The sequence below is a fragment of the Pseudopipra pipra genome, chromosome Z (genome assembly GCF_036250125.1).
Source record: "Pseudopipra pipra isolate bDixPip1 chromosome Z, bDixPip1.hap1, whole genome shotgun sequence".
In the NCBI taxonomy this organism is placed as follows: Eukaryota; Metazoa; Chordata; class Aves; order Passeriformes; family Pipridae; genus Pseudopipra; species Pseudopipra pipra.
Genome location: NC_087581.1, coordinates 58,294,263 through 58,316,422, shown reverse-complemented (window position 1 = coordinate 58,316,422; position 22,160 = coordinate 58,294,263). Strand labels below are relative to the sequence as shown.

Below are 22,160 nucleotides of genomic sequence, written 5' to 3'. Positions count from 1 at the left end.
ACAAAGGTAATATTTCAACTGAAAACTACACAGCCGGATGACGCCTGCTCTAATATTTGACCCATGTGGCAAGATTGAAGGAATTGGGGTTGTTTAGTCTACAGAAAAGAAAACTGAAGGGAGAAATGATAACAGTCTTCAAATCAGCTGCACCGAAGAGGTGAACAAATTGTTCACGGATAGGGAAGACGGAACAGGAAAGAGCAGTTTTCAGCTGCAGAACCTCTACTGATTTTGTACCTTTTTTTCTTTTTTTTTAATATGTGCAAAGCCATAGTGAATTCAGTGTAGTTCTCAGCAGACTGTATCCAGTTTGTGTAAAGAGTTTGCAAAGACCTCCAAAATCTACAAGATAATTATGAATACATAAAGCAGAAAAATAAAGAGTTCATAACAGGTTTTACATATTGTTCCCTAGTTTCATTGCAAGGATTTCTTTCTTTTCACAGCTAGTATGAAGTCTACTGTTTATCTGGTTTGTGTGTACTTTCAGTTTGAAAGTCATGACATCAAATTCCTACAAAAAGAACAAGTACTTCTTTCAGCATCAGGAAGAGATTTTCTGTGTAAAATTGAGTTTTCATTGAACATATTAAGTTTCTGTCTCTTTTCAAGATTTCCTCTTTAAACATTGTTTTATCTTCTTCCAAAAATTATTTAGCAGCATCACCAGTGTGCATAAACTTTCCAAGATAATGTAAACCAGATCCTGTCTCATCTTGCTGTTTTTAAATCTCCTCAGTGCTATCAGCCACTCCTTTCATTCTTCCTGCCTTATACTGCCATCTTGTACATGGAAGAAACATATTTACACTTCAATAAACAGGGAAGTCGTCCTTGCAAACACCAACATTTTTATTGAGAGAGAGTGAAAGTGAACTCTGGGGGGTAATGTGACTAGATAGTGCTGTTCAGCATACCTACACCAAATAGGCTCTTCTGTATTAAGGAGTATTAAATCAAGGAGCTGCCCAGACAGACCATTTTTTGTGTTCTTCCCAGCTCCCTGCTTGTTCTTCTGCACCTCATGATTTGAATCACTATACTGCTCTGAATTACTCTGAGACAATACATTCTCATCAGCCAGCACTGGTCTTCTTTCAAATTCAAAACTTAGAATTAGTCATGGCTCCACCTTTCTGCATATTTTTGTCAACATTCACCTAGTGACTTGCATGCAGTTGGAGTATCAAAAATATTCTGTCCATTTCACTCCAAAACTAAAAATATTTCCTTCAGAGAGCTGAAAAATTTCAACATGCCCCCCTATACGTTTCAAGAGGAACTTTCTTCCATTTTCATCATATTCCCCTGAACATCCCAAAGTCTGCATGGTTTCTTGTTTAGTGTGAGGACAATGACTACAGCTTCAGGCCAGACAAATACTGAATATGTAGCTGTAACAAAGGTAAACTGTAGTGACAGGACTTGGGGAATGTCTTCAAACTAAAAGACTAAAAGATTTAAATTAGACTTTAGGATGAAGTTCTTCACTGTGAGGCTGATGAGGTACTGAAACAGGTTGCCCAGAAAAGTTGTGAAAGCCCAGTCCCTGGAAGTGTTCAAGGTCTTGTTGACAGAGCTCTCAGCAACTTGGTCTAGTGTGAGGCGTCCCTGCCCATGGCAGGGGAGTTGGAACTGGGTGGTCTTTAAGGAATGGTAAGTTTACACCTTCTGGGTTTTTACTATTGCTATTTAGGTGATTAGGTACATATGTGGACTGCAAAAGTTTTCTGTGAGTATTTAGATAAAATAGTTAACTATTTTAATCCTTAACTATTTTCTAATATATATTTTTACAGAAATACAGACCTTTTATACTTTATTTCCAACTACTGCAACAAATCAGTAAAACTTTGTTACATTTCTGCAGTAAATCTTTACTCCAGAGTTAGTCAAACACCATAATTATGTGTTTGCACTGCATGGAAGGCAGTTGAATTATAATATTAAATTCTTGGTACCTTATCAAACTGGCAGAGAAAATTAACACATAGTTTACTCTGAGTAAACTCTCATACTCACATACTCATTGAATGTGCACTGACATATCAAAGAATCTAGCATAAGACAGTAAAGTTTTGGGCCTGTTTTGATGTTGAAAGAAGAATGTGACTGTGAAATATGATGCTCACTAGCAATGGGATCAGAGAAGTGCTTTAGCCATCTCTACAGACATGAATAGTTTTGATTCACTAAAACAAACAGATCTAAATAGCTGCAGGATAAATGTCTTGAACCATGCCCTGAAGCCCCAGAGCCGTCAATAACCACAGTCCTCATGAGCAGGGCTCTGGTAAAGCCTTCAGTTTTACAAAATGCCAGCACACAGATGAGGTGTCAAAGTTAAGCCCTAGATTAGTTCAGGTGGCTTTGACTCAGGAAATACAACTGCATGTATTTTACATCTCTTAAGGAAAGAGGATCTATTTGTATCAGTCATCAGTTAAGGAAGGATCAGTTAAGATAAGTTAAGGATTATTTGGTGTTTCTGCTTATGTGCCATGTAATGTAGAATCAGTAACTGCCACTCTCTGCTCTGCCTGTGAAATTAATTTTTACTACAAGCACCTGATGAGAAATCTCATTGCACTCAGATACACTAGCATAGGCAGTATGTGAGGCAGAATGGAAAAGAGCAGAAAAGTGACATCACCTATGAAAAATAGCCTGTGACCACCCTATATTCAAAAATGGGCATTAGGGTACACCTATGGTATGTTTTAGACTGGATGAGGAATTAATTTTTAATTTTTTTCAACATGCCAACTTACTGTGTTTTGGTTTGTAACACAGGGAGGCCTTTCCATGCCCAAACCACATATCTGTCAAATGAAACTACACCAGAGTATGTGCTTCACAAGCATGCCCAGCACTCTTCAGCTTTTAGTATGCATTTGATCAGCTGGACAGACCACATGAAAAGCACACAGTGCAGACATTGTCCCTTCATGGCTTGGACAGGTGCACCCTTTCCTGGGAAAATCTGGCTGGATAGCCAGACTCAGAGAGTGGTGGTGAATGGAGGTAGATCCAGCTGGTGGCCAGTCACCAGTTGTATTTCCCAGGGCTCAGTGTTGGTGATAGCCTTGTTCAATATCTTTATCCATGATCTGGACAAGAGGATCAAGTGCACTCTCTGTCAGTTTGCTGATGACACTAAGTTGGGCAGGAGTCTTGATCTGCTGGAGAGTGGGAAGTTTCTACAGAAGGATATGGACAGGCTGGATCAATGTGCGGAGGATGATTGTATGAGGTTCAGCAAGGCCAGGTACTGGGTCCTGCATCTGGGCCACAACAACCCTGTGAAGAGCTACAGACTGGGAGAGGAGTGTCTGGAAAGCAGATCAGTGGAAGAGGACCTGGGCATGCTAGTTGACAGTGGCTGAATCCGAGTCAGCAGCGTGTCCAGCTGGCCAAGAAGGCCAAAGCCTTCCGGGCCTGTATCAAAAATTACGTGGCCAGAAGGACCAAGAAAGAGATTGTCCCTGTGTACTGGGCACTGGTGAGGCCACACCTTAAATCCTATGTTCAGTTCAGCCTCTCACTACAAGAAAGACATTGAGGTACTGGAGTATATTCAGAGAAGGGCAATGAAGGTGGGGAACAGTCTGAAGCACAAATCTAATGTGGAGAGGTTGAGGAAGCTGGGGATGTTCAGCCTGGAGAAAAGGAGACTCGGGGGAGACCTTATCGCTCTCTACAGCTACCAGAAAGGAGGCAGTTGCGAGGTGGGGGTCACCCTCTTCTCCCAAGTAACAAGCCACAGGACAAGAGGAAACATCTTCAAATCATGCCAGGGGAGGTGTAAGTTGGATATTATGAAAACATTTTTCCTGGAAAGGGTTGTCAAGCACTGGAACAGGCTGTCCAGGGAAGTATTTAAATACCCTCCTGGTATTTAAATGACCTTACAGGTCTTTTCCCACCTAAATAATTCTATGATTCTATGGCTATCAAGTTTACTCCTTGTGAACTGAGGCACAGACTCAAGCTGAGAGGTTCAGCAGCAATGACAGTGTACATGTGGCAGTACAGAGCACATTCTCTCTCAGGCACTGCACCTGAGCTCTGGGCTGGCTTTGCAACCAGCACCAAATGCTCTGCGTAGATGCTATGCCATACACCCAGAAACACAGCGCTGCTGGGTTTAATCCCGAATGTGTTTAAATAAAACACTGCCAGCCTTCTGCTTGCAGCATATCAGTATACATAACTTCTCTTTCCTATGCTGGCACTTGAGAGGCCACAAAATTTCAGTGTATGTACAATTTGCAAAAATTCTAGGGACTGCAGCAGCAACACTATTTGAGACAGGTTACGAACGCAAACAATTTTTGAACAGAGAAAGTAACAAGTCAAAGCCAAAGACAATTTGCCAAGCTGGGATCCCTCTTCCCCATATTGGTAGGTCATGGCTTGGGAGAGACATTTGTGTTTGATGAATTCCTTTAGTACTGCTGCTTATTGTTCAAAGCCAGGGATGTTGACATGGGTCCCAAGCAGTGCACTTTCACCACTAACACAAATGAACGCAGAAGCATTACAAGTGCCTCACAGACTCAGCACATTAAATACACCAAAGACCAAAATCACAGAATCACAGAATGGGTCAGGTTGTAAAGGACCATAGTGGGGCACCTGATCCAAGCTCCCTGCTTAAGCAAAGTCATCCTAGAGCACAAGGCACAGGATTGCATCCAGATGGTTCTTGAATATCTCCAGTGAGGGAGACTCTACAACCTCTCTGGACAACCTGTTCCAGCGTGTGGTCATCCACACAGTAAAGAAGTTCTTTTTCATATTCTGCTGGAACTTCCTGCACATCATTTTGTGCTCTTTGTCTCTTGTTATATTGCTTGGCACCACTGAAAAAGCCTAGTTCCATCTTCTTAGCACTTCCCTGCAGATACTTATAGACATTGATGAGGTTCCCTCTCAGCCATCTCTTCTCGAGGCTGAACAGGCACAGCTCTCTCAGCCTTTCCTTGTAAGAGAGATGTTCCAGTCCCTTAACCACCCTTGTTGCCCTTTGCTAGACCCACTCCGGCAGCTCCATGTCTCTCTTGTACTGAGGAGCCCAGAACTGGACAGAGCACTCAAGGTGCGTGTCACTAGGGGTGAGTAGAAGGGCCACCTAATGGGTTGATCGCTCCCCCAGATGGGTGATCGCTGGCCCGGGATGGGTGAACTCTCCCCTCGCGTTGTTGGTCGCTGGCCCGGGATGGGTGAACTCTCCCCCCGGGTGTTCGGTCGCTGGCCCGGGATGGGTGCCCGCCCTCCCTGCCGCGTTGCCGCTCCCGCAGCCCCCCCGTGCCGGGCCGGGCGGAGCCGCGCCGGGCCGGGCGCAGGCGCCGCAGCGCTCACCCAGCGCTCACCCAGCGCCATGGCCCGCGGGGCGCCGGCGGCGCTGCTGGGCGCCGCGGCCTGTCTGTGCCTCCTGGCCCCGGCGGCACAGGCCTTCAGGAGGAGGGGACCCAGCGTGACAGCCAAGGTGACTCTCGCCCGCGGCCGGGACGCCTCGGGATCAGTCGGAGCCCCCACGCCGGGGGTGTCACCGCGGCCGCTGCCGGCGGTGCCGGGGTGGGTGGCGGCCGCTCCGCTTCCACAGTCGGTCCCGCTCCGGCTCCCTGCTTCTCGCGCCGCATCCCGGGCACAGAGGGTTTGGGGAGGCTTTGGACGAACGCCGTAACTTTACCGTTTTATAAGGGTTGGGGTTTTTTTGTTTGATTGGGTTTTTAGCCCCTCTGTAGGTGCTGGCACATCGCGGAGTTCGGGCCAGCGAAGCCTCCCTCTGTCTTGCAGAAATGGAAACCTTCACATTCCTTCCCCCACCAGCGCTGCTGCAGCCGCTGCTGCTGCCAGGAGCAGTTCGGAACTGCTGGTGGTACCAGGCTGCCTCAGGCAGGGGCTGTAACCTGGTGGGGCTTGGGGTGTGCAGTGGGTTGTTTTCCCTCCTCCCTGCCCTTTTTGCTGAAACTCTTTGGAGCGGGTCTAGCAGAGGTCACAAAATTGATCAAGTGACTGGAGCATCTCTTTTACAAGGAGAGGCTGAGGGAACGACTGAGAGGGACCTCATCAGTGTCCTTAAGTATCTGAAGGGGGGGTGTCAATAGGACGGAGCAAGGCTCTTCTCGGTGGTGCCAAGCAATAGGATGAGGCAACAGGCAGAAACTGGTGCACAGGAAGTTCCACCTGAATATGAGGAAGAACTTCTTTACTGTGGGGCTGCACTGAAACAGATTGCCCAGAGAGGTTGTGGAGTCTCCCTCAATGGAGATATTCAGAAACCATCTGGACACAATCTTCTGTCATGTGCTCTGGGATGGCCTGCTTGAGGACCAGATGTGGACAACTGTGCTCCCTTCCAACCCGACCCGTTCTGTGAAATGATTGGTGTTGAGAGCTGACACTTTATTGCCCCCTTGTTTCCTGCTCCCTTGTCATTCCTGCTGGCAACAGGCTTGGACACCCGGTGGCTTGGAGCGTGCTGCCAGCAGAGCCATGGGTAGGGCGTTGGCAAGGCTCCTTCTTAGGCAGGACGGGCTGTGTGCCAGGGGCACGTGTGGTCCTCGCAGATGGTGCTGCCCAAGAGATGAACTCGTGGGCTGTGGTGCCTGCCAGCAGGTGGGGATTCACCTGGTTATTGCAACACACCAGCATCTCTTTCCAAAAAGTATTTGCTTGGTGCAGGAGATGGGATGTCTCATCCAACTTTGGACAAAACAGAGATTATGTGTTTTTGCCCCCAAGTACCTTTTCACCTAGACTCGAGACAATGCTCCCAAAGACACCTGCAGTCATGAAAATGTAACAGGGCAGGACAGGGGCAGAGCTGTTTCCTCTGGCATGGCCTTAGCTAAGTCAGGGACTGTGCCTGTGTCTCTGAACTTCATTGCCACTGGTGTCTACAGCTGCCTGCAGTTTCATTACTATGGACTTCTAGACCACAGATTTGATTTCTGGGTTTGATAAATTTAATACACTTTTACCTCCAGGTAATCTTCCGGCAATATATTCCAGTTTAGTTGTGCATAAAGTATTTTCCTTCATCAGACCTGCCTGGGATATAATTTTATGCCCTTTTCTGATTGTTGTGGCACATCAAGAATCTCAGCTGCCAATTTTCCTTGTCTTAGGCAGTGGTAACTTTATGAAGCTCATCAAATCACACCAGTTTCTTCTCTTCCAGCTTGCATACTATCTTTCTTCATATAAAAGGTATTCCATATCTTTTGAGCATCTGTTCTGCTCATTTTTCTACATTTTTTAAGGTTGGTTTTATCATTCTGCAGTAGAGAAGCTAGAACTACATGCAGCACTCAGGGTGTGAACACACAGTACAGAGGTATGCAATGGTGTAATTATGCTCATCTCCTGTCTGTATCCATTTTTAATTATTTCTAACATTCTTCTCTGACCTTCACAAGCCAAATTTTTCATTAAACTGCTCAAGGTGACTCCAGATATAATTTTTGAGTGGTAGCCAATTTTGGACCCCTTGTTGTGGCTGTATACCGTATAGAGTATTTTTGCATTTATCAGGAGTTCATTTGTCATTATATTACCTGGTCTCTAAGAATCATGAGCTTATCCTTTCACAGTCAGCTTTTTTTTTTTTTTTTTTCTGAATGATTGAATACTCTTGTCCATTTTTTTCAATTAGATGTATACCATCTTGTGCAAGTTATATATGAATATGTTAATGAGAACCAGCCACCCTTACTGGTGTGTTCTTTTTTCATTTCAGTCTTGAAATTCTTGACAAGCAAATTGTAAATAAGATTAAATATTTATATAAATATTAATAAGACTGAAAATTTACGTTTGTTTCCTTTCAGAGTTTTTGGTGAAGAATCTGGTCAGCTGTTTTTTGAGATTTGAAAGTGCTGTGTTGACCAGCTCACTAGTGTCTACATGCTTATTGACTTTTCAGAGAACTTGAGGAAATATGCTTAAGAGAACATGGCTTTTCTATGCAGAAATAGTGTGTAGGACTACCAAATACTTCTGTACTTGATTTTGTGGCCAGAAATATGCACAGATACATAAGGTGGTGCATAATTAAAAAGCTCATAGATTTCAAAAAATCACCAAGTGTGTAAAGCAGGTTTGTGGTGTGCTAACAGGAAGCCAGGAACTTGCTGTTTTTTCTCAAATGCAGAATAAGGTGAAGCAATGCTCTTTGGAAGTACTGGGTTTACTGCCTAGGTGAGCAGCAGTGCCATGTATGATGCTTTCTGTTGAGCTGGGTTTACAACATGTGATGGACTTGTCTCCATCTGCTCTGTGAAAGTGCTGATGTTACTGATATCTGGGGTGATCATTTGGTAGCCTCAGTTGTGATAGTTATATATCTGCTTATGTATTTCAGGCAGTCCTACTAGAACGACATTTTCAGGCATAATAGGCTGCGTTTAGAAAACGTAGGCAGGCAATACCCCTTACCTAGGTAACCCTGGCAGCAGAATTCAGAGAGGCTTGTAAAAATGTTAAAAAGTTAGTGAAAGTGTGCTGTTAGTACTTTAGGAGCCACACATCTAAGGAGTATGTTATTAAGTGCCAAGGAAATGAATGAGGTGTATCAAAAAGAATTTTATTTTCTTTATAGTGCTTTTATAGCATTAGCCAAAAGTTCAACAGTCAAAACCACATGGAAGATCAAGAAACGGTAGAAATGTTTAGTAGGAGAGCGTGAAAGAGGCATTCACGTTGGAGAGACTGTGGCCATTTATTATCATTATTGGACTAATTTTTTAGCATTGCAGACAAGTAATACTTGGTTGAGTGCCACAAGGAACAGCAAATACCACATCATAGGAATACACATTGCTGTTTCCTAGAAGCTGTAATAGCCTTTATGTAACTTTTTCAGAACTTCAAAATGCCTCATTTCCTGACAGCTGTTCCTGTTTTCAGTAATTATTGGAACATTCTTGCATGTTCAAATAGGCATTCATAGATTCTGAACTATAAAAAAATGCCTTATAACTCATTTGCCTTTTTGAGCTTGCTTTTCAGCAACATATACATTGAAGCTTTTAGGCATTCAGCTGAATAATTTGGCCTGGTTATTTATCTGTCAGGTTTGAATTCATATTTAGGAAAGTGATGACTTGCTTGAGCCATATGATTTTCTTTCCACTGTTTGTCAATTTAAAGAAATTTAGGCTTTTGTTTATACCTATTCACATACAGGAGATGAAGGAAGATTATGAGTGGATAGCAAACTATCATTTGTGGGGAGTGTCAGTGCTATAATTCCTTGTTATTTTTCACCACACGGGAATAGCATCATTGTTCTTCCTAACTTTCATATTTCATCTTTTCCATACAGCTTTAAAGACATGCATGTCTGGGAAAAATCTTCAACACTACCTTCAAACTTCTGATCCAGCAGTTCCACCAACCTTTAAAAGCAATAAGAATCAAAACATAGAGTCACCAGTTCTCAAAAAGTTTTCTGCATAATCTGATTTTGGTGGCTCCGAAAGGATTTTTCTCAAACAGCATCCTTAGGAATCAGAGGATACTATTGATACAGAACAGGCAGAAGTAGTTCCTTACCACCTGATGCTTTGAAAAGCTTGGTTGTTTGTTGCACTCACATTTGTATCACTTTTGTTCTCTTCACAAAAATATTCAGGTGTTCTTTGATGTGAAGATTGGAGACAAAGATGTGGGCAGAATTGTAATTGGATTGTTTGGAAAAGTTGTCCCAAAGACCGTGGAAAACTTCATTGCGTTGGCAACTGGAGAAGTACGTCTGTGGTTTTCTTCCACTGTGTACTCACTTAGTTTTGGATTGGGAAGGCAATGTGTGTTTAATGCTGTTTCAGTTGTGAACTGTTGATCTTATTTCACTGGAGACTGTGGAAGAGTGCCATCCCCAAGGCTGTGCACTGGTGTGTGTCTTCCCAGGTCCTTGGTTCACAAGATGTAATTATGAGATGCTGGATATCACCATCGCCATCTGTCCCTGCCTTGTAGGTCTAGCATGTAAAGTTACTGTGGTCAGATACCAGTGAAGTAAAGACAATGGCTTTGATCACCTGAATAATACCTGCTTTGTGGCAGTGCAGTCCAGCTGCATTCATCTGCACCTCAGTTTAATGTGTTTCTTGCCAGTATTATATCCGTTGGTGCTATATTCTATGAAATCTAGCCATTCACAACTTGTGTATTTCCATATGAACTGTAAGAACTGGATGTTATATTCATTTAAAGAATTATTTCATTTTCTTAGAGAGGATATGGATACAAAGGAAGTAAATTCCATCGTGTGATCAAAGACTTCATGATTCAAGGAGGAGACTTTACAGTAGGAGATGGATCAGGAGGTAACATGCTTAGTATCTTCCAGGTTCCCTTTCTTTGTTCGAATGTCTGCTGAAAAGACGGGCAAAACAGCATATTCCTTCATTCTTTCAGCTCACATAAATGAAAAAAAAAAAACAACCACATTTGTTTTAGAGCATTTAGTACTTTTCCAAGCATCTTGGAACATAAGATGCATTTATTTGGATTATCTGATTATAAGTATGTGTAGCTCTTCCTTTGTCCTCAATTTTTGCAGATAGCTCTTTTCTGTCTGTGACTTGTCCCCCTTCAAGAAGCATGGCTTTGTGTGCTGGGCTGGAGCCACGTGACCAGCTGCTCCTACAACTTACCGTCTCCAAAAGATGGATGTCTCCACCCTTCCCCTGCTCTGGCTTTGTGACAGCACTCCCTGGTTGCATGTGGTGAAACAGTGAAAAAGCGCGTAGAGGGAAGGCAGGTAGGGAAGGAGGAGACCATCCTTGCTGCCCTCAGCTCAGCCAGGTCTGAGGAACCTTCTGAAATGTGCTGCGAGAGGGAATTTCAACACAGGGAGAGAAAAATTAGAAAATGAGGGTCATGCCCTCTCCTTTTTTTCTCTTACCAGAATTGAAACCACAAACTCATTGGTGGTATGAGTCCTGGCTGTGTGTATCAGTTCTCCCTCCTGAGCCCCCAGGAGACCAGTTCAGTCCACTGAGGAGACCAATCCCAGCTCAGCATCTCTTGCATTGCATGCACTCTGGCTTCGGATTTCTTCTCTTTCTTTTCATGCACGTTATTCACGTGCTACGAGTTGAACTGTCTGCATACAGTGCAGTGATTTTCCTGCTGGGGTAGAATGGAACACACATTCCTCTTCCTTGCAGCCAGCAATGGGGAAGACTAAAATACCAAAGACACAGTTTTAACTTTAAGATAGGCAGCGTTTATTTGCCTACTGATGCTGTTCATTGGGACAGTATTTGATGGTGTTGGAAGCAATGTCCCTGTTGTGCTAGGCACTGCACAAGTAAAGAATGAGACAGACAGCCTTCTCTTTTCAAAGTGATGGTGTTTTAATCATGACTGAAGTGTTTTCTAAATTTATTTTAGAAACATCAAAATCTTTACGTTGTGGTTGTACAGAGCCACACCAGGTATTTTAGTCTAACTTCCATCTGGTCTTCCTTTGTTTCTAAACGTCTGAAGCAATTTCTTATTAGGAGGAAAAGGTGTAAATACTGAAATTGTCACAAAACACAGCAGCCTTGCTGTTACTGACCATAATTATGTAAGTTAAATTTGTTGAACAGGATGAAGTATATTTTTGTTCAGTGGTGTCTGTAAGCACTGAAGATACTCAGCTTGCTTGTTAAAGTGAAAGGATAAAGCATCATCAGCTTTAACTATTCTCTGCTTATATGGGGTGGCTTAGCTTACTTTTATTTCTTTACAAGCAAATTGGTTTTAGTTATGGAATCACTGATGATGGAACAGTGATGTTGCTGTGCTTACTGAAACAATGAATCTTCAAGTCCTGAATTCATACTTTTCCCCTTTTTGAACAAAAAAGGCTTTTTGATTGTTGTTGTTGTTGGTTTTTTTTTAAGTTTGCTTTCTTATTTTTTGTCATAGGAAGAAGCATCTATGGAGAAAAGTTTCCAGATGAGAACTTCAAGCTCAAGCACTATGGAATTGGATGGGTTAGCATGGCTAATTCTGGCCCAGACACCAACGGATCCCAGTTCTTCATCAGTGTGACAAAGCCTTCCTGGTTAGATGGAAAACATGTAGTATTTGGCAAAGTCCTTGATGGAATGGTAAGTTGAAAGTAGTGGCAAGGTTAATAAAAAAAAATCTGGACAAATTCTGCCACATTAGATCTGTATTACCATAACTTACACGATTGTGGTTCAAAACTGTTGAGTGTTCATCTAATACGCACATGGTAGAAAATGATTGTGAAGAGCTCCATCTGGACAATTTAGAACTGAAATAGCAAATGCTAACTGCAGAAATGGAAACTTAAATCATGCTTTTGGCTTTCACAGCCCTTGTTTCAGACCACTAGCTACTGAAATACACACTGACACCTTTACAGATTACAAATGGAGTAAGTTCAGGTCCTCCTTTCACTAACACTGTTAGCCATGAAATAACTGTATTTCTACAAGCTAAAATCTGATTTTGTGCATGTGCTAGTTATGGGTAACACTTTCACTGTTACGGTTTTTAGAAGCATGTGAATATAAAGTATAAAAACACATATATTCAGATCTGTTTAAAAAGAAAAAAAAATCAGTTAATTCTCTGAAACTGTACACAGCTGCAAAACTGATGAAAGGCCAGACAGAATTTTAAGTTTAAAAATGGTACTTTCAACTGAATATATTAGGCTGGTTTTTCTTTTAAATTATTCCTTTTTAATCTTTGTTTTGAAATTAATGGGGAAAACGAGCTCCTGGACAGAACAGTTCTTTCAGGAATTTGAAAATCTCATCAGAACACTTGTCCCCCTCTCCCACATTCATATTGAATTCAATTTTCATGACCTACAGTAGTAGCTGAAAAATTTTGAGAAGAGACTTAAGACTAAATTTTAGTTTACTCGGATTGATGGACAAATATCCAAAGCCAGGTAGTCAATATACCTAACTGAATTTTGTCCTTTAAAAATGCTGGTAACACGCTTAAAATCTGTATGTGTGTGTCATATACTAAAAGTAAAAGCAGTAAGCAGGAAGCACAGTTATGCTGTACAGTTAGAAATTATCCTTACAGTTAGATTATCCTTTCTGTATGTGCTAGAACCCTGTATGTGCTGGGTGGGTCAGCTGAACATACATTTTCACTTGCCCCTTCATAATGCTTTTGTTGGCTCAAAGTTCTTCTAGAGGACAAACAGCCTTCCCTTTCGACTGTGTGTGAGTTGCAGAGAGGCATAACTATTAATGTAGGGGAAAAAAAGCATGTGGGAATTCAGCAGGGTAAAGGTCTTTGTTCATAAGTTGGTTAATAAACAGCAATGCTGCCAGCACTTAGTTGTTTATGTGCTACCAGACTTCAGCCACTGGAGTTTCCTTGGCTAAATTGAACTCTTCTATTTGTTTGTTTGTTTCTGTTTAACAGTCTGTGGTGCACTCCATTGAACTCCAGCAGACAGATGAGCATGACCGGCCCCTTCAGGACTGTGTGATTGTGAATAGTGGCAAAATAGCTGTAAAGGAACCATTTGTAGTTGAAGTAGATGACTGGTGAGATCAACAGTCAGAAAGAAAAGTAAAACTTTATCATTTTTCTTTAACACCTGTTTTTGACTGATCTCCACTGTCCATTCAGTTTTCTCCTCGAAACATATGAGGCTACATTTAGGCAGTACTTAGCATTTGCCAAATACATAAAAGATATGACCATTTCTATAACAACTTAATGGAGCTTTCACTCCTTGAAATTCAAGACATACCCCACTAAATTCTAGATCTTGCAGAAAAAGTCTTTCATGAAAAAGTATAGCAGTAATTCTATTTTTCTCAAGGCTTAAAACAAAATCCTTTGTTTTCTTTGGAAATTTTAGCAATATTTGTTTCCATCTTTTCAACTGAAAATATGTTCTGTAACACTACCAGCATTTTTAAAAATTAAAAAAAAGTAAAATACATAAGTGTTTTGAATAAATAAACTTTGATTTTAAATAAATATTTGAAACTCTTTTTTTTCTCCACCCCCCCCCCCAGTCTTTTTTCTCACCTCAGCTGATTCTGCAAAATGTGCAGAGGGTTCTGCTTTCCAGAAGTACGGTTACAAGGTTAGAGCACGGATGGTAAATTTACCTAATCTTAACATGTCAGATAAAGTCCCTGCTGTCTTTCAAAGAACCACAGTATTCAGATACCATTCTGTAATCAAGAAAGAGCAGCTTTTCTGTCTGTTATTCAATAAGATAATCAGTTAGAAACTGATGAAAACAGGAGAGTCCTTGTTTTATAGCATGGTGAATTTTGTAACCTAGCTGATGTTACTCATTAGAAAGCTCAAGTGCCTTTTTTTTTTTTTAAGTTTTGCTGTAGGTCAGAGATGCAACTTTAGGTTCATTATTTTTGTCATGCTTTGTAAGTAACTTTTAAGTTGACAACTTAACTGGTAGCTTTTAAACAAGGTCAGTGTAAGGTAACACTTTGAGACACCTATGTCAATTAAGTTCTTTAACAAGTTACATAATACTCTACAAGACAAGAGATGGGGATGTTTTTCTTTTGAGTTGACAGTGTTTTAGAACTTGACACAGAAGAGCCAATGCCAAATTTCATGAAGGACTCGTCCCCCTGTGCAGAAGACAGCGGACCACCCTCTTTGTTGTGACTAGTTTCCTGAAGCATGTCCTGGAGTCCATGTGAGATATCCAGACTTTTAGTGGTGCAGAGTAGGAGCTACAGAACAGAGCTTGTACCTACTGACATTCCATCTGCAAGGAAATGGGAAACTGTTGGCAGGGATTTATCCCATGTCTTCCTGACATGTACTTTGCAGTTACAGGGATGCTCCTGGTTCATCATCCACCACTCTGGGGCCTCTCCTGAGGGTAAATACTGACACTTCTTTTCAGAGACCTGTGAAAGGATTACTGTCCTCTTCAAACAGAGCTAGAGGAGAACTTGGCAAGGGCTCCTAAATTTGCCTAGTGCTAGGCAATCAAGACGTCCCTTTTACCCATGCAAGTTTTTCTTTCTACTAACTGTTTAAAGTAAAATTCTCTGAAAAGCAGCACTGGGAAGCAGGGTTAGGAAGTATGAGCAAGAATGCCTCAGACTCCCTTGCCCAAATTTCCTTTCAACTCCCTTTCCTGGAGGTTGATCCTGCAGACAGCATAGAGTTCTGCTACCTGAACAAGTGCTGTAGTCACAGGCCTACCTTTTGTCCAAGTGCCAGCCTTTCACTCTCCCCAGGTGGCTTCCAAACACATTTAGTAGTCAGAGGAGGCAACCCTCATGTCAGGCTCCTGTTTGTGCTTAGGTTCGCCCTTGCTGCTTTTGTGCAACACTCCTTCCACTGATGAGCCCAGTGGCTAACTGGCTGTTCAATTACACTGAATTCTTTTCACCACGATATAACACTTTTGTAAGCCTAGCATGGTCAGATGGTGTGGTGCTAAGAGCTTTAAATGAGCACACACAGAGGTATTTTCTCATGCTTCACATGGAGACATCTGTGAGACCCATTTCTGGTGACAGCAGCTCAGAGAAATGTTTTGCTTCAAGAGAAAAGCACAAAAAAGATACCAAAGCAGTACATTCATGTCCTAGTAATTTATTTTGTAATGTCCAGTAGCACACATACAAATTTCCAGTTAAATCTGAACATATGTATCAGTTTTAGTTTGATCATAATCTTAATCATATTCTTGCTTTACTTTACCACAGAGTTGTATGCTCTGTGACTTATAAAATGTTAAGATATGGAATACAATCTGCAAGTTGATGTTGAGAGTAAACATACACACAGGTTAGATGTTGTAACTGGAGGGAGATACATAAATGCCACATGAAAGTTCCTGGTAAGTAAAATAATTTCAACTGAAATCTAGAAAATTTCCTCAGAGAGTGCCATGTGTTTCAGAATGTGAAAGCATGTTTTCCAATTCCTCACACACTCTCTTCAGTGCTTTTAATCCATTCAGTGCCAGCCATGGGTAATGCGTTTGGAAAAATTCTGGTGCAAAAAGGTTTAGTGTTTGCTTTGATAAAAATTATAGAAATAATTAGTAAAAGTTTCCAAAGGTTAGCCCAATTCAGTGTATGACTTAGAACATTTAGTGTTAAATAGTTAGAGCATGTCAATATATATAAGGTATAAATAACTTCAATACTGTTGTTTCCATATCTATTTTTTTAAAAGCAGCAACTGTAATGACAGTGATTTTATTTAAAAAGATACAATGCTTGAAATTAATCTGAGGTTGTGCCTCTTGCTTCTGAGCATAATTTTCACATCACAGAATTTTATTCCTGTTAATTCTATTAAATGTGACTCAGAGACTTGCTTCAGCTTCTTCTCCCCACACATCACTTCTACCTAGGCAATAAATGAGGATAAAATATTCCATGTAGAATGCCATCTATAACTACGTTTGGGAAGTCATCTGAAAAAAAAAAGAAAAAGAAAAAAGAAAGAAACTTACTTTCTTATCCATGTCAGTACAATATAAATGTTTTTGTGGAACTTAACTAGGCAAGGCCTCCTACACTTTAGGTTAATGTTTATCCATGTTGGGATGTGCTATTAGTAATGCTGTTTCAGCACTAAAGCCACTTTAGGGTAGCACTGGGCATTGCATGAATGCGCTGCCAGATTTGTAGCTTATTGATTTAAAGGGATGTTCTAATACTTAATGCTGCTAGGCTCCAGCTCTTTATCTGAATCTCTTCTCACAAGGAAGATGGATTACACTGGCAATTCAATTTCTAACAAAATCTCAATATACTTGAAGAAATTTCAAGATTGCTACTGGGGATACTTCAAAACTGTTTTTTTGATTGTGGTTTACAGCAATGTTTAGACTGAGAAGACAGAAATGATTATTTGAGGCAGGAAATTTTCAGGTTGTCCAACATAAAATGTCACATGTTACAAAAAGTCATCCTATAATATTTGAAGGAAAAAAATCCCCACTATTTTGTTATCACAGATGCAGAGAAAACTGGCAGTTAATTTTCACGTTCAATTTGACATGAAAGAATTACCTGATAAAACACGGTAAAAGATCCAAGCAGAGGAATGGCAGGATGTACATCATTGAAGTGAAAAGATTTTTGAAATGTACCTGAGTTTTTAATGAAGGGATTACTTAAATGACCAAGCATTAATAGTAAGAATTTCTGATCACATCTTACAACCTTAAAATTGCTAGTGCACTAGGAAATGGGTTTGCCTTTAAGAATAGACTATTTCTGATACAGAATTTTCCACACTAACCAAATCTTCAACTATCAGCTGACAGGATATTCACAAAGGGGAGGTCAAACTTTTATAAGAATCATTAGATACTAGACATATCAGATCACCTAATGTGGATGGGAATTAGGTTTTGCCACTAATTCTTTCACAAAAATAATTTTGGGGGTAAAAATACGGAGCAAAAAGTAGATTTGGACTTTATTAAAAAAATCCTTATTAGCTTAAATATGTTTTTTCATTGGTATTAATGAGGTGATTCTAGAATATTAAAGATGTTATAAACAGATATTTTAGGATGTTTTAACAAACTGTAATCTCCACTGTAAACAAAACACGCATAATTCTCCCCAATTTCTCACAGTAAGTCATAATTACAAATGACTTGTTAATATTTTGAATCCAATAATGTTTCCTCAAATCGTGCAAGTTCAGCTGTCTCAAATTACCCTGGAAGAATAACCCTATGCACTTGTCATGAATGGTATTAAAAATACACTTGTAAAGGCAATCAGATGCTTTCCTTCTAAACTAAAGGCTGCAGTTCCAGAAGTCAGTTTTTATTGGTTCTTTTATAACGTACAGTATATATAGGAAAATAAAGATTGATTTAAAAAATTATACAACTCTGCAACATTAGAGTTACTGTGATCCTTTGCTGCTTAAAAAAATCAATTTTAAGCATATCAATTCAAGTTAAATGTATAAATACATCAAAGCACAATCTTACAGATCTGTGATATTTGCATGGCTTAAAGAATCATCATAACAATTTTCAAACAAGTGACAGTAAATCTCAGATTCCATTTTTTTTTAGCTTCTGAGGTATCGTCTTCAATTTGCAGAATATTAGGTTTTTCCTTTATTTTTTTTAAGAATATTACTTTCTTTTTTCTCCCCACACCCTTACACAAAAAGCGATGTGCACCCAGACTGTTAGATACATCATGAAAAAGGGAATCTGAAAGTCAATGAGGTTTGTAAGCGTGAATCTTATTTTTGGAAAGTTGTTTTGCAACTCAACAGTGCTTAAAGCTTGGTCATCAGAATAATGGCAAGACTATATTTTATAAAGACAAGTAACAGTGCAATGAGAGGGTAAAAATATCCTTGGAGTATTATGTTCCAGAAAGAGCTATTTATTTTGTTTAAAACTCACACTATTTCCTATTTTATGGAAATATGTTAACACAGGCATTCCTGTATCCAGGAAAGACTTCTGATTGAAACAATGGTTCACCTTCTTCAAAGAAAACATACAACAAATAGTTATTTGTTAATGGACACTTACTTTTGGTCATAGGTTGAACAACCTTGGCTGTTTTTACAAGGGAATCAGAATCTATCAAAGTAAGAACTGATCTGAGAGGGAAAATTTTAGAAAGCTCATTTATATTTTCTCTGTGCTGCAAACTAAAAACAAAGAAAAAGAATTAAAGGCAATGGTAGTTGTGTAAAATCTGTGTTTCTTTCTAACTAGACTTGAGTCAACGAGTAGAGCCTCTAGAGTTAAAATTTGGTTTTCTTCTTTCTTTTTTAAACCACAACTTACTTTCTAATTTGTGTTTGAATTCATTAAGTTAAAAATAGCTTGCAAATGAATTTGATGTTTTAGGGTTTTCAAACACAAGAATATTCACCTGCCATATAAAATTCTAAATATTTTGATTCAAGGCCAGAAAATACCTTGGCAAAAGTCTGAAATGTCCATTGTTTCAGATGTCATTAAGGAGGCCAACTTTATAATTAAACATCTTACACATTAGAAGAAGCTTCTATCTTAATCCAAGAAAAACACTACTTAAAAGAATAGTTACAAAATGAATTACAAAATTAGGTTCCTAATGATTTCACAAAGCCTTCCTTTAGTAGTACATGTTATGGAAGATAAATATCAACACAGAACTGCAAAATCCTGAACAGAAATCTTACAGCAAAATGTTACATGTGCGCTGCAAATATTAAGTACCATCACAATTTTTCAGGATAACTGTATATGAAATCCATTTTATCTGTTCAGAATGGTTCGGAATTAAATGATTTTCATAATTTATACCATGTTCTCAAGGAATCAAGTATGCAATTAGGAGGAGCATTAAATAGTAAGGTTAATACATGCCATGTGTCTCATTCATATGAGTAACAAATTTTAAACAGAGGTAACTCTTTGGGTGCTTCTTCATCACTGTTGTCACTTGTGTCAGAAGTGGCCTTGTGAAGGGACCCTCTCCCCTTACTGTGTTTTGATTCGTTGAGTTTGTGATTTGCACTCCAGCCTCAAATGGACATTCAGTACATGTAAGGAGACTAATGCTAAGTCAAAGTAAAAACTAAACAATCCTGTAATGTGTCTTCTAATGTGGACTGGGTCACAAAGGACTGTCCAGGCAGCTTCAGAGTATCTCCAGGGATGGAGACTTCACCACCACTCTGGGCAAACTGTGTTGGTGAAAAAGTGCTTCCTGATATTCCTGCTATTCTAGTCCTGTCACTGGGCAGCACTGAAAGAGACTGGCTTTGTCCTCTTTACGCCCTCCCTTCAGGTATTGATACGCATTTTGAGAAACTGCAAGCAAAAAAGTGTTCGTTCATAAATTTACTCTTAAAAATGTAATGATTTTCAAGGCAGTGCAAGAATCTGACTATTGATTTCTACACAGTATTTTGTAAAATCAAACAAAATGCCACATTAAAAAAGAATCCTAATGTACAGCTCAGGGAGAAAATTCTCTCATGAAAGCTATTACAATTTTAATAAAAAATTTAGTAGAAATAACAGTTCAAGCAAGTAAAATGACAAACCCAGGAGGAACATGCTCTGAAAATGGTACTTTTTCTTTTCCCTGCACACATTTAATTTAAGAGAGGGTAAATTTTCTGAATTAATAATTCAAAGAACTTTTTTTTTTTTATGAAAAGGGGTTATAACAAGCTATTTCAAACACTCTTTTGAACCATGTATTATGAGATGAAGGCTAATGTAAATGTCCTGTGAAACACATCAATTATACTTAAAGTATACATTTTTTCCCCCGGAAAGATCTCTAGAGGTTATAAATGATAAGAAATAGTAATAATCCAAATGGAATTACAAACATGGTTGCAGAAGATCGACTGGTGTTTAGGGAAAAAGCACTTACAAAGGACTAGGCCTCTAAGTTCAAATCCTTCAGGCAAAATAGCCCAAAGGGTCAACAACAAGAAAGGAAAAGCAATGTTCTTCATCTTTTGATTTGAATTCTCAGTAGGTTTGTCAGAGAGAACAACTGGGGAAGAAAATTCCAGCCTTTTATAAATCACCCATCCCACTTAGTGTTTTAGTGGTTTCTTACACAAGAACTATTGTTTTATTGGCAGGTTATTAGATTTTGGACCAGTGTCATTTGACTAGGCTTGTATTAATAATAATGTGGTTTATGTGGTGCAGGGTCAGATCAGTAAAGTTCTGTTTACAGATGACAGGTTTGATTACCGTTGGCTTTAGGCAAGACATATGGATCCCTTAGGAACAGCAGCACAGGCTGGTGGGACAGTTTGCTGGAAAGGTCAAGAACAGGGATGTCAGTATCAAGGGACACCACACAGAATATTCTACAAACTAGCTTTGATAAAGTGAGGTGGTCGAGCTGCACAGGAGCCACAAGGTGCATTTCCACACACCAGCACTGCCCAACAGGGCGGGCTCCGTCTCCTCGAAGCAAAGCTTGCTGCTCCTCAGCCACACAGTGAAACCCTCAACGTGAAGTTGGAGGTAAAGGGGCTGGATCCTGGAGGGGTGGCTTGCAGCTGGCTTTGAAACCTGATCCTGCTCTGCTCCCTGGCACTTGGTGTAATGCAGGCTACAAGATCATCTGCAACCAGGCTCCATGTCTACAGGTTCTTCAGGACACCAAACAGACTCAAAATGTCGCCATGTTCTTGCAGCCTCTAAAGCAGTAGCTGTACCCCTCACTCACAAAGTCCTTGTAAGCCCCTCACAGGCCTGACTCCCACCCTGGTCATGGTACAGCCACCCTCTCCCAGCCCCCTCCTCTCTGCCTACACATGCCAAGCAGTGCAACCAGATACATACAAAGCTCTATCAAACACATCAGGGACAACCCAAACCTTTAATTTCTTCTGCTAAATCTTCTTGCTATGAAGAATACATTCCCAGATATATTTCAGAGCTAGCAATATTCTACTAGTTTTATAAGGAATTTCTCAAAACTAGCATAAGGATGCTCAATTCACACTACAAATGGACAGATCTAGCAGAGCTGATGAAACTAGCTGTTTCATTTAAAAACCACATCTAATTTTAATGTTAAACTACTGCTAATTCATCAGCTGCAAGGACCAAATACAGTAAACTCCAATAATTTCAAGTAGTTGTCCTAGAAAGAGTAGGAATCAAGCTCACCTTGATTCTTCAGATTCTGTTTCATCAAAAGAGCTGCAAGTAAAGTGAGAGAAAACTTTAGTTCCAACAAAATTAATTTTATAATTAAAAAACCCAAATTCTTTAAGAATCACCAAAGGGAGTGATCTTTTTCTGGCCATTGGCTTTATGATGCAGTTTAACGAGATGAATATGGGAGATTGTATCATTTTACAACCACCACTACTCGAAAAAGATAGTAACAGGTTCACAATCATTTCCATCTATCTGTCTATGAAGTGTTTGGGGTACAGTCTCACGGAGGATACTGGCTGATATCATTAACTACAAGTGACAACTACAAGTCTGTTAGCTTCTGAATCCCTCCAGACAATGCCTTGGGTCACAAATACCTCCAAGTGTAAGAGGGCCTCAAAATTATCTTCAAGTCAATTAGCCTTCGTGCCACTGCAGACCCAAAGAGCCTCCTGCAAAGTGGAAGAGGGCCATGTAGCTTTCTGGGCATTCTGGTAATGCTTCTGGACTATCAACC

General features: G+C 40.2%; 2 protein-coding genes across 5 annotated transcripts in view; one reads left to right on the top strand and one right to left on the bottom strand.

Moving 5' to 3' along the window:
* Positions 1 to 5,167: 5,167 nt before the first annotated feature.
* PPIC (peptidylprolyl isomerase C) lies at positions 5,168 to 13,995 on the top strand. 2 transcript variants are annotated; one of them, XM_064642328.1, is made up of 5 exons: positions 5,168 to 5,494; positions 9,647 to 9,760; positions 10,247 to 10,340; positions 11,935 to 12,119; positions 13,429 to 13,995. In XM_064642328.1, the coding sequence occupies exons 1-5, from the start codon at positions 5,183 to 5,185 to the stop codon at positions 13,555 to 13,557; spliced, it is 834 nt and encodes a 277-aa protein (XP_064498398.1). In that variant the 5' UTR covers positions 5,168 to 5,182; the 3' UTR covers positions 13,558 to 13,995. The 2 variants fall into 2 exon arrangements, with proteins under 2 accessions (XP_064498398.1, XP_064498399.1); XM_064642329.1 differs by lacking the exon at positions 13,429 to 13,995 and adding an exon at positions 10,577 to 10,777 and having other exon boundaries at positions 11,935 to 12,072.
* Positions 13,996 to 15,587: 1,592 nt separating this feature from the next.
* The window catches only part of SNX24 (sorting nexin 24), an 88,833-nt gene continuing 82,260 nt past the window's right edge, over positions 15,588 to 22,160 (bottom strand). For 2 of the 3 annotated variants that reach the window (XM_064642330.1, XM_064642332.1), the window contains exons 5-7: positions 21,650 to 21,682; positions 20,720 to 20,784; positions 15,588 to 16,435 (exon numbers count right to left, since the gene is read on the bottom strand). In XM_064642330.1, the coding sequence (XP_064498400.1) occupies positions 16,365 to 16,435; positions 20,720 to 20,784; positions 21,650 to 21,682 (169 nt within the window). In that variant the 3' untranslated portion in view covers positions 15,588 to 16,364. Of the gene's footprint in view, positions 16,436 to 18,538; positions 18,661 to 20,719; positions 20,785 to 21,649; positions 21,683 to 22,160 lie in introns of all 3 variants that reach the window. The other variant, XR_010426839.1, reaches the window with a different exon arrangement.

Excerpts from the sequence above, each read along its gene's own strand:
- PPIC (XM_064642328.1), top strand. The coding sequence starts at position 5,183 with ATGGGTGAACTCTCCCCTCGCGTTGTTGGTCGCTGGCCCGGGATGGGT. Across the intron at positions 5,495-9,646 it reads GACCCAGCGTGACAGCCAAG|GTGTTCTTTGATGTGAAGAT; the intron begins GTGACTCTCGCC and ends AAAAATATTCAG. Across the intron at positions 9,761-10,246 it reads TTGCGTTGGCAACTGGAGAA|AGAGGATATGGATACAAAGG; the intron begins GTACGTCTGTGG and ends TCATTTTCTTAG.